This window comes from Pituophis catenifer, unplaced genomic scaffold (genome assembly GCF_029215685.1).
Source record: "Pituophis catenifer annectens isolate HBS135680 unplaced genomic scaffold, rPitCat1.0.hap2 SCAF_1, whole genome shotgun sequence".
NCBI lineage: Eukaryota > Metazoa > Chordata > Lepidosauria > Squamata > Colubridae > Pituophis > Pituophis catenifer.
Window position 1 is genome coordinate 162,421,784 of NW_027256881.1, and position 12,705 is coordinate 162,434,488.

Consider the following 12,705-nt stretch of genomic DNA (forward strand, 5'->3'; position numbering starts at 1 on the left):
GGAATCATATCATGTTAATAACACTTTTGCTAATTCAAAATGAGCAAATGGTTTAATAAAAATTATACCATAATATAATTTACATAGACACAGGTTATCTTAATAGAAATGACAAATATTTTGGCAAAGATGAGTTTCCTCGAAATAAAATGAGAACAGCAAAACAGCTATATCAGCATGCTTAGTAACTGTTATGTAACACAGTAATAATAATATTAAAGATGTTTGTGCTATTTCGAACAGTTTTCTATCCTGATCCAAGAAGGTTACTTGCTACAGTGGTTATAAAATCAGTCATAGGCATTACACAACAACAAGCTTCCCCCTTTAAAATTTTATTGCTAATGACAGTGCAGCTCTCTGAGACAGAGAAATGGGGTGGGGGAGAGAAAACAAAGCAAAAATACTCCTCATCTTGGAGAAATTCAGTGCTTAAGAAAATTAACTGAAAGTATCCCTGGATGGGCTGACTTTTCCTTCTCCTCTGAAGAACCTTTATTTAATTTGAAATAAACCAAAAGCAAATAAGAATTAGCTGTGAAATTCAAATAGGGGAAACTCTGATCAGTTTAAATGAGTCTTTTTATATAACAGTCAGACTTTAACTGGGTTTTTCCTCCTACCCTCCCCATTTAGACATAACAATAAATCCTGACAAAGAAATCAGAAGCTACAGGTTTGTAGAAGATAAAGGAATGCTGGTCCCACACTTATTTCTGCTCACTGCTACAGCAATAAACAATGTTCCGGTTTTTTTGTCCAAACTGGGCCACTCTAAAACTTAAACCACAGTCTGTTTCAAGCCAGAAATCACAGAGAATTTATAGTATACTTTAAGTACTCTTGTACACAAAAAGCATTATTGGGAATATCAGGGTGATTCACAATCAGGGTTGCCAATCAATTATGGAAAACAAATCAGTACAGGTAGGCTTCGATTTAAAACAGTTCATTTAGTGATCATTCAAAGTTACAATGGCACTGAAAAATGACTTATGACCATTTTTCAGTTACAATCTTTGCAGCATCCCTATGATCATATGATCAAAATTCAGATACTTGGCAACTGACTTATATTTATGATGGCTGCAATGTCCTGGGGTCATGTGATCACCTTTGCAACCTTCTGACAAGCAAAGTCAATGGGGAAACCAGATCCACTCAACAACCATATTACTAACTTATCAACTGTTAACTTATTCAGTTAACAACTGTAGAAAGGACGGTCTTAAATGGAGCAAAACTCACTTAATAAATTTCTCACTTAGCAAATTTTAGGCTCAATTGTGGTCTTAAGTCAAAGACTACCTGCAATCCTGTGAAATTGATTTAGCCTTGCTTTTTATTGTGCTGTTTAGTCAGTTGTCAAAAATACAACACTTTTCCTTGTTAGTGTTTTCAAAAGATAAAGTAGCACAACTGATATTGTGCTCGGTTGGTCTCAAAATGCAGGTTGATCAAATCTCTGTCATCAACCAGAAACCTCTGGGCACCAACCATGAGGCAGAAAGCCCCAGGCACGTTTCCAGATCTGGCTCAGATAGCAAAATGTGTTATGTTGACAATGTTGGCAATCCTATCTATCATCTAGTTTACTTTCCAATTGTTCATAATTTGGCTTTGATCATCAATAATGGAGTATATTGTAGTGTGAATATTTGTGTGATGAACTTTTCAGCATGTTCAGCTATTGCCTATTTAATTCAAGTTACAATTCTGTCATTGCCATTTAAATGTGCTACATAAATAATTTGCTCTTGCAGACTAAATTTTGTAGGGCCCTATCAACATAAATATTTATTACTATTGTGCCTATGGGTTTTTTTAAGTGAACAGTTTTTCCGTTTAAAAAAGGCGGTTCTTGTTATCTGCAGTTTTTTTATATTTGCAACTAATAATTAGAGATCAGATTTTAATAGTTGCAGAAAGTTTTTGCATATCTATTTTTCGCAATGTCTGGTTACTTTATGCATACACTTAAATGAGAGGTGGACTTTGCACATGTATAAAGTATGTTTTTTTAAGGTTAGAGTCAGGTCATCTGTGCAAAATACCTGTATTTGTTTTTTCTCCTTGATAAAACATGATGGATTTTGACAGATCATCTCAGCCATGGAGCTTCATGTGGTTCTCTGTAGCAAATGGCTTTTGGAGCAATTCACTTGGCTGCTGATGGAGATGCTACATGGTTCTCCACTCTGCATGATGTTTTTACAGTCTCAATGGAGAGGCCTCTCCATTGTTTCACTGGAGACCAGTGTTATCTGCAGACTTCTTGCAACATCTATACATTGCATCATTAGTTGCTAGTGCTGCCCACCAACCATTCATTTGCTATTAGTTTGCTTGAGGAAGACACAAGAACTGGATGAGGAGCTCATGACTGGGTGGACCCAGTGAAATTTGTTAGGACTGAGCAAGGACCGAAGGAGCATGTACAGATATGTTACATAGATGACTGTTAGAGGAGGAAGAGTGGATATACTCATGAGAGGAAGAGATGACTATAGTCAATAATCCTTCCCAATGCCTGCCCAAATTCCCACAGAGTTCAGATCTCTTCAGTTCTGTGATTTCCCTGTCCATCATTTTATACCAGAATAGAGATGGCCTTTGTCTTGAGAAAGACAAGGGCCATATCTACTAAATACTGAATAAGGCTTTCACGGACATGCATATACCCTTCCATGGTGTTTGTATCTATGAACACAATACTATATACTGTAGATAGTTATATCCAGGCTCCATATAGAAATGAGATGCTAGCTATTAGTTCTATCTACTACATCTCCTTACATGGACATTGAAAAATACCTATAGCTGATGTGAAATCTTCAATATGAATATCACCTGAAATTCCTGGCATTTATTTAGCATAACATGTTACCATTATTTCTTTTCACACTGAGGAACAGTCAGAATTAACAGTGTTAAACCTATATGACATACTTTGCCAGAATGGAATTGAAAAGACCAAACTCTATTTTTTATTTCATTGTTATTAATTTTGTTTTAGCTCTACAGTTAGATTTCTTTAACACTGAAATAAAACCCTAGCACAATTTCATATTTATAACTACTTCCTCTAATTGAGATAAAGCTAGAGGTGAGATATCAATCAATCAACAGAGTAAATGCTTTGTGAAACACTGAAACTGGATAGAAGAGATGGCTTGATGGATTAGTTAGCTCAACATGAGGACATATACACACTGCATTTCAGGGTAAGCCTTTACAGCTAACAGTTGGTGCAGCACACTCACCATGAGTGTTAAGCAGAGGATCCTCTAGGGCAGGGCTGTCAAACTCCCGGGCCACAGGCCGGATGCGTCATGCACTGGCCATGCCCACGCCCAGTTTGGCAAAGGGGGAAAAAAGTCTCGATACATCACATGACGCCGTCATGACGATGTGAGTTTGACACCCCTGCTCTAGGGAGTCTGAAGACCTATGCTCAGCACAAATATTAGTTCCCTCTGCAAATATTGCTGTCTTTCAGAGATCCAGACACATACAAACATGCTTATGGATTGGGTACTTCATAAATAAATAGGTGCTCAACATTTATTCCTATTTCACTAGATCAAACAAAACTACATTGCAGAATAATCTGGATAGGTAGTTTTATATCCACATGTTTACAGTCACAGGCAGCATAACCTCATAGTTATATACAGTTTGGCTGAAAATAAGTTAAATCTTAAAAGAGCATATAATTTAACTTAGAATAACCTTTCACTCATTTAACTGTTGTGGTGCACATGTGCAGTAGGTTTTTGGCAAATCAGCAAGTTTCTCACAAAGGAAAAAATGTTCTGAAATGGCCACCACATTGGGATAATGTTACTGTGGTAATTTAGAAGGTTCCTGTGAAACAAAGAACCACCTACATCTAAACTGAAGTCTATATTCTATTAGTTTACAAACAGTTTCCAGTTTACAATGGTAAAAACCAATAACGTCACAATGTATATAAACGCTAATTGAAGACAAGTATTTTAAAATGGAATAGAAAGTAGCATGTTAAAAACTATCACATACACACAGCAAAGACAAAGGTTTTCAGCAGCTGTGTTTTAAGGGTGGGGACAGAAGCAGGAAAAACTGTCTAAACATCAGTCCAGTTTTGTAATTTCTATCATTGTTATGATATTAATCAATTTAAAAATAAAACTCTAAAAGTGCATAATTTTTTTCTTTTTTCTAAGGCTCTGAAAATAGAACACAAAGTTAAAGTACATACTTGAGTGGCATGTAAAAATCCTATTCCGTGTGCATCATATATGCATCTGACAGCAATTCATTAAAATAATTGTTAAAAAGTGAGGATGAATTATTGAAAAAATTGCACCGATTTTTTCCTGCAAAGATAATCTTGAGATAGTAATCAAATAATTTTGTTTGATTCTAAACTAGTTACTATATTATCAGTTTTTCTTTAGTTTGAATTAACTTAACAAAACCAAAACTAATTAATCACAAGTTAGTTCCCCAAATCACAAAAGTTAAAAAGCTGCTGTTATAGATGAACGGATGAAATGTTGATACAGAAACTGGACCTTTCATCAGGGTTCCACGAAGTGCAAACCATAATTCAGACAACCAGGGAAAACTGATCCTGCTCTATAGGCTTCTCCACCCAGGCCCCAAGGCCAGCCTTCAGAAATGCTTTAAACAAACACTCTTTGGCAGTTTGATATTCCACAGCGACCTGTTTTGTTTCATGATATATATTTGGCTTATTGACTTTTGAATGAAGACTGGCAGGAAGCTGGATAAATCAAAGAGAAAAAAAAAGAGATATTAATTAAAGCATATTCTTGATTGCTCTAAATTCTTGTAAATTGAAACCCAATTAACAGATTTGTTTTATTATAAAACTTTCCATTAGAATCAATCTCTAAACCAACACCAAATACCCCATGTCCTTCCTCCTATTTTGTAATTCCAATATTAAATTGCAATGCTTTCAAATCCACAAATAAATAGCAAGTGTTCAAAAGTTAACCCAGAATCTTACCAACAGAAAAACCATTTGGACTTAAAACAATCCCATCCTTTTCCAATCAATTATTCATTTCTGTTTCATGGTTCATTCCCCTTTAGTGAGAGCTGTTGAAAGCAGAGCAATCCCCCAAAGGTTATTTAAATTACACTCAGCAGGATGAAAACACCTCTGGTTAAGGGAGGTGAGTTTCATCTCGCAGCCCATTCTTTTCCTAAAGAGAAAGGGCCCACAGGGCTACAGCCATGCCCAGTCATGCAGAGGGCAGTGCTTTTGATTTAGGTAAATCAGTATAACGGAGATAAAAAACATTTTTCTCCTGAGATATTTTTATGGATTTTTAAATTAGGTTTCTTTAAATAGATATTTTAAGTGCTCATAATACTTTGCAGTAGTCACCTTCTTTGTTTTAAATAAGTTTTCTCTGCTACTTATTCTTGTCTTTTTATTCTTCTCAATTCAATAGAATAATGGAAAGAAGTTATGTCAAAGGCTCTTGTCCTTTAGTTAAGATAACTTTCCAAAAAATGAAAATAGAATTTAATTTGGGGAAGAAGCTGGCAAGTAAAATTCTGAGCTCAAAAGAGGGTTAAATCTGGCCAGGGGATGTGAAGTAAAATATTCCAGAAAATTTTTTCCCAATCCAACCTTATGGGAGAGGTGTCTGTTCAAAATGTTACCAACTGTTCATTCTAAGCTCTCCTCCCTCCTACATGACCCAGAGAGGAGGTACATAGTCTGTCCTGTACATAAACATGAACAGGAAAAACCCCACAATGGAAGAACAGAAACACCCATATAAACACACATACGTTTGTTACAAAGGGTAACAGTCACTGCTGGTAAAGAGGCTGGAAACAATTTTAGAAGCCATGCACCAAATGTTTTTCTTTTGTTAGTAATTTTTGTAAATATTATTACATTTTGCTAATGGGAGGAGGAGGAGGAGGAGGGGGAAGAGGAGACTTTCTATACTTATTAGAAATGAGTATGTGAAGATTAGAATTCCCCAAAGTGGTCAGTATCAACTCCCAAGGATCCACAGGACTAACCAAGGAGTCAATGTTATTATTAGTAGTATTGCTATTAGTATTGGTGTGCTGTAAAGTAGTATTTATGAAATTATTTTCATATAATAAATATTTAGGAGCCAATGAACAAGCTCAAACATCATAAAGAATTTGAGGACTTTTGATGTAGACTTTTTCCTAGATCATTTAAGCCAAATTCTTAACATGGCAGCTATAAGCAAAGCTTTTCCTGTCCTATTCTGTGAGATAAATAGGAGATAAGAAAAGGAATTTACACCATGGATAGGAAAATTGTGGCTCTGCACATGTTGTCACATGAAAAATTCCTACATTTCTTATAATTGATGAGTCTGGTTGGGGCTTATGGAAGTTTAGTTCAGCAATACCTGAACAACGAGTAATTCCCTATCAAAGAAGCCAATGTGTCTCAGTTCTATATCCCAGGTTGCTCTTGGAGCAGCAGCAACAATACATTCATATTTGATGTTCATCAGAGTTCATACCTTGAAAACATTCAGCCTCAGAGATAAAATCAGAAAGTAAGTCCAGTAGCTATAAAGTAACACTGGACTGTGTAATTTGGAAACCTACCTTTGCATAAACACGCATCCAGCGAGTATATAGTGCATGCTTACAAAGACGGGATGCACGACCAAGCTCATCCTTGCCTGTTGTAGCATTAATAACTTCCAGCCCAGCATCCCCAACTGTCCAGTTTACACTGAAATTAGGTGCTTTTCCTGGCTGACGGGCTTCAGCATTGCTAATACCTGAAATAACCACACGAAAATATTAGTATCTGGTAGAAAAAATTAGGGTAATACCAAATAGAGTGTAGATTTATTTTAGAGATGAAATCATTTCCAATGCTTAATAAAAGCTAGTATATAAGATGCACAAAAGCAATGATAATTTATTGCTCTTCTATTAACTATGCTTTCAATTTACCGTATTTTTCAGTCTATAAGATGCACTCCCCCCACAAAGTGGGTGGAAATGTCTGTGCATCTTATAGAGTGAATGTTGCCGAAGCCCCACCCACCCACCAGCCCCCATCCTTCAGCTTCTGCCTCCCAGCAATTTGCCTCCTTGCAGCAAACAGCCTTGTCAGCTTCAGCACAGCTGATTGACGGTTGGATTGGCCTCCCAGAATACCTCTGATCAGCTGTTCCAGGCTGCAGGGATTGCTGCCACCCATCACCACCGTTACTGCCCATCGCCATTGCCGCCTATCACTGCCTCCGTGCACCCCATTTTTGGCCTCTGAGCGCCCTATTTTCGGCCTCTGCGTGTCCCATTTTCAGCCTGTTCCAGGCGGTGGGGATCACTGCTGCTGCTGCCTATCACCACTGAATGGTGGCGATGGTGATCCATGGCGACAGCAGCAATCCTCGCTGCCTGGAATGGGTCAAAAAATGGGGTGTATGGAGGCCAACAACGGGATGCACGGAGGCTGAAAATGGGGCGTATGGAGGCCAAAAATGGGGTGCACAGAGACAGTGATAAGTGGTGACAATGGGCGGCAATGATCCCCGCAGCCTGGAACTGATCAGCTGTATTCCAGGAGGCTGATCCAACCACCAATCAGCTGCTCGTGCTAAATCAGGCTGTGCTGAAGCTGACCAGGCTGTTTGCTGCAAGGAGGCAAATTGCTGCAAGGAGGCAGGGGCAGAATTTTTTTTTTCCTCCCCAAAAACTAGGTGTGTCTTATGATCTGGAGTGTCTCGAAGTGTGAAAAATACGGTATATATATTAGGAGGAAAAAAGTACACTATCACTTTTCAGAATAGGTTAAATGTATTTACTGTAATATGTATTTTTTCCTGGTGCTAACATTTAATTACAATCTACAGCATGTAATTATCTTTTATTTATAATCCATCCATAAAATATTTCTTGTTTGCAAAAGCCAGATAAGTTATCAAGAATGTATAAAGGTATTTCAAATGAATGTTGGAAATGCAAATTTAAAGAAGGAACTTTCTATCATTTATGGTGGACCTGTGATAAAGGAAAGAAATATTGGAGTAGGATTCATATTCTAAAACAGAAGTTTCTTAAAAGTGAATATAAACATAAAACCGGAAACTTTTCTTTTGGGTTTAATGGAAAAAGACTTGGGAAAAAAAATTCGGAACTTTGATCTTATATATGTTGACGGCAGCAAGACTACTTTATGCATAAAAATGGAAGGACACTTCAATCCCCACAATGGACGAATGGTTGCAAAAGCTGGTGGAATTAGAAGAGATGGCTAAATTGACTGCTTTGATAAAAGAAAAAAAAACACAATTATTTTTGTTTCTTCTTGGAAACCGCTTCTTGACTTTGTGCTTGAGTTGGAAAAAAAATGAAATTTTTATTTTGTGTTTTACTGATTAGATAGATCTGTTGTTATAGAAATGGCTAGTTTATACTACTTTGTAAAAGTAAAAAGTTGAGATTTGATGTTACTATCTTATTCTACTTCACCAAAGGAGTTGGAAGTCAATGCCTTTTCTTTCTTTTTCCTGTCTTTTCTACACTTTTCTCTTCCCTTTTCCCTCCCCTATTTTTCCTATTATTTATTTTTTTATTTTATATTATAAACTAATAAAAAGGATTTTAAAAAAGACTTATGGTGGAATTTTATTTAATCTGTAATCTCATGGTTCTTTGGAGAAAGCTTTTTTATATAATACAGCCATTTATACAGCTTGTGTAATATATTACTAGAATGTATTACAATACATTCTCCATTAAAGTACTAACATTTTATTTTTCTTCTTTAACAAAAAGCAGCCCTTGGTTCTAAGAGCAGTCTTTTCGCTCACTTTGCACTATATTCTTCAGTTATCCTAAAACAAACCATGAAATTATTCACAATGTGTGGCTCTGTGCTCAGTTACTAAATTAATTAAAACTTGGAGCAACATTCCTTTAATAAGGCATAGATGTTTGTAATCATGTACAAAAATAATAGGAGGCTTCCTCATGCCTATCAATTCCACCATGTTTATCCCTAGTTTTATACTAAAGCATAGTCAATAGCAACAGTCTAGTTGATTCCAAGCTCTTGGATAGATTTACCATTTATTAAAGTTTTTGTGTTAGTTGCAATATTTTGAAAAAAATGACAGCATTAGGAGATTCAGTTTTTCTTTCATTTCATTCTTACCACTGAGTAAAGGTCTGTTAAGTACATAGAGAGATGGTAGATCTTCAATCTCTGCTATCCGCTGGTATGCTGCCCTGGACAAATGATCTCCATGATACAAACTTCCCAAGATAATGCTTGAGAGGTATATTGGCTCTACAAAGAGGCTAAGTAAAGCTCCTTGAATACCAAGTACATTCCACCTAAAGGGAAACAAATAACATCATCTTTTAGCATTTCAGCACTCAATAATGTTAATACAGTAGGCATGTGAAGCAACTTTTTGTGTATGATTGCCTCTTGAGACTCACCCTGCAATTTCATTATTTTTTTTCAGCTTTTGCTAATTTGTTGCTGGTAATGAGTGAAAACATTAGTCTTCATAGCAAAATAGAACTCACACAATAGATTTCCTAGAACTCTATGGAACATAATCCAGTTTATATGACTGCGAAGAGAAAATAAATCCTTTTATTTCCTGACAGTTGCTATCCCTAATTAATTGCCTTAACTTGGTCAAAGGAAAAGAGAATATCTCTAACACCCAATGTGAATAATTTTTAAGATTCTCAAAAAGTAAAGTCACAACCTGACTCTGCTGTTAGTGCACTTCACATAGTGGAGCTGTGCAGAGCACTCAGTGGTCAAGTTGTGTTGGATAAGCATTGATTTTTAAGGGCTGAGGATATTAACAAAGTACTTGATCATGTTTATTTGGCTGACCATTGCCCTTTCTGGCTTATTAAGTGATATACTGGGAAAAGACCTGCTTATCCATGTTGTTGTAAATTCCTTCTTTATGGCACCTTTAAAGGTGAAACCTACCATAAACCTAATATACGGGCTCCTAATATTCCTTTCTGATATCATTGATCAAAATATTTTTCTGAATAGGATATCTGAGTTGGGAGATGAAGGAACTGTAGTAGAATGATTCTACCAGTATTTGGATAGGTGATTTCAGGAGACAATTACTCTGCTCAGGAAGATTATCCTATGGCGATCCTTGGTGTTTTTTTTTTCCTCTAATGCTTTTTAACATCTTTTTTGAAAGAAGCTATTAGAGTTATCAAATGTGAATCACTTTGAATGTCACCTTTTCTTTTGGTATAATTGATTTTTAACTAGCATCATAGGTTGATGGACTGCATGAGGCTTATAAACTGAGGCGGGGTGGGTTCTAATTTTTTTTACTACCGGTTCTGTGGGCGTGGCTTATTTTGTGGGTGTGACTTGGTGGGAGTAATGTGACTGTGTGGGCGTGGCCAGTTTTTTTTCTTTTAAAAGCATTTTTTCTACAATCTTAAGAGGTTGCAGAAAAAAATGCTTTTTGAAGCCTCTGATGATCAGGCAACTCAGCTGGGATTGCCAAAGGCTTTTAAAGGCATTTTTTTTCCTACAACCTCTCTGACGATCCCAGCTGAGCCGCGCGATCATCAGAGGCTTTTTTTTTTTACTTTTAAAAGCATTTTTTCAGCCGAAGAGGTTGTAGAAAAAATGCTTTTAAAAGTAAAAAAAAAAAAAGCCTCTGATGAGATGGGCAGGGTAAGTGAGCTGTGACCGGGCCGGGGACCGGTTCGGTGGCGTGGCCAGCCAATGTTATTACCGGTTCTCTGAACTACTACAAATTTTTACTACCAGTTCTTGTGAACTGGTGCAAACCGGGAGCAACCCACCACTGAACTGAGGTCTTAAATCAAGATGAAGATACTGTTTTTAACTGCGTCAGCCATCCAGCTAAATGGTGTTCAACCATTGACCTCTGTCTGAACTGGGCCTTGAAATACCAGCAAGCAATGAAATTGGCAAAATGCTGACATAATAACTGGTCCTACAATTGTATACTACATTGGTTTAGAATAAAGAAAAACTATTTTACAGAGGTTTCATTCCAATGGCTGCCAAAAGCTTTTAACCCAAGATATTTTTTTTATATGTAACATGTGATATAGAGTCTCAACATCCACAGATAAATATTTATGGTAGCTTAATATGCACTGCAGTAAAACTTGAAAGGGCTCCAGATTTAATCATATTAGCCAAATAAAATTAAATGCAATTGAACTACTTGGAGTAGTATAATCAAGTTGAGAAATGCAGAATTGATTTTTATATATTTTGAGTAGCATATGCTTTTAGCATTTTCTTCCATATGTCTTGTAGATACAACTCTGATTGACTTGTTTAAGTTTAAAAGGTTCAAAAGAGTAGGAGGGCTGTAATATTGTGGAACTCATGCTTTAAATGTAAGTTTTATTTTAGAATTTCCAATTTAATAAGACTGAAGTATAATTAGGTGTTTTGTGTTAAAATACACTTCAAATCATTATTTTTAAAACACGTATCATTGAAAAATATTGCAGACATTAAATATTGCTTTACAAAAATATAACCTGACTGAATATCATATATCAACTGATTTATAAGGAATATTATTTGATAAAAGAAATGCATGAGTAATTAAACATTCTTCTTCTGGCAGTAAGTGATATTTCCAACTTAAAGCCCTCAGCAGACAGGAAAGTATATACTATAGCTCCTTTTGTCGAAAACTGATAGTGTCCCTCCTATGTTCTGGAGCCATGAAATGCTGTCCACCCCAAACTGAAATATCTCATTGTAAAAAGATACCTTACCTAGCTATCTTATCACTGCAAGACATAGTAAGCAACCTCTCTCCCTGAAGTACTCCATCCCATGTTTGGATCGTAGTTGTAGAACGGACAGGGATCGTTCCTTCCCCAGATTCAATTTTTGTCCGTAGCTGACCTCTTGCTTTCCGGTTTGGGTGTCTGTCTCCTTGATCTGAATCATGCAAGTCACCATAGTTACAAAACAAAGCATAAAAGATACATATTAATTTTAATACAACTATAACATATATACATATATTATATATATTATTTACTTATTACTTATTTTATTTATATGGCACCATTCATATTTTTATAGACAACTCAAGGTGGCAAGCATACTTGATACTCCTTCCCCCTCCTATTTCTCCCACAACAACCATCCTGTGAGGTGAGGTGGCCTGAGAGAGAGTGACTAGCCCAAGTTCGCACAATGGGTTTTCATGCCGGAGGGGGACTAGAACTCACAGTCTCCCAGTTTCTAGCCTGGTACCTTAACCACTGGACCAATAATATTAAGCATTTTTTTTTAAATTTGATTTATATGCCGCCCTTCTCCGGAGACTCAGGGCGGCTTACAATGCATTAAGCAATAGCCTTCATACTTTTGTATATTTTTATACAAAGTCAACTTATTGCCCCCACAATCTGGGTCCTCATTTTACCTACCTTAGAAAGGATGGAAGGCTGAGTCAACCTTGAGCCTGGTGAGATTTGAACTTGCAGTAATTGCAGGCAACTGATTTTAATAACAGAGCTTTAGTCTGCTGCGCCCTCAGGGCTCTTTTTTTATTTTTATTTTTATTTTTTTATTTTTATTTCTTATTTCAGCCAGGGAATTTACAGAACAGAAAAACAACGCAAAATATAGTGTAATTAGAAAAGTTATTGTGTGCAATA

At 36.4% G+C, this 12,705-nt stretch overlaps 1 protein-coding gene across 1 annotated transcript in view; it reads right to left on the reverse strand.

The window, feature by feature from the left end:
• Positions 1 to 4,482: 4,482 nt before the first annotated feature.
• Positions 4,483 to 12,705, reverse strand: part of ADARB1 (adenosine deaminase RNA specific B1) — a 70,977-nt gene continuing 62,754 nt past the window's right edge. Inside the window, exons 8-11 of the mRNA XM_070956738.1 lie at positions 11,809 to 11,977; positions 9,194 to 9,375; positions 6,628 to 6,806; positions 4,483 to 4,771 (exon numbers count right to left, since the gene is read on the reverse strand). Of these exons, the coding sequence (XP_070812839.1) occupies positions 4,595 to 4,771; positions 6,628 to 6,806; positions 9,194 to 9,375; positions 11,809 to 11,977 (707 nt within the window). The 3' untranslated portion in view covers positions 4,483 to 4,594. The remainder of the gene's footprint in view (positions 4,772 to 6,627; positions 6,807 to 9,193; positions 9,376 to 11,808; positions 11,978 to 12,705) is intronic.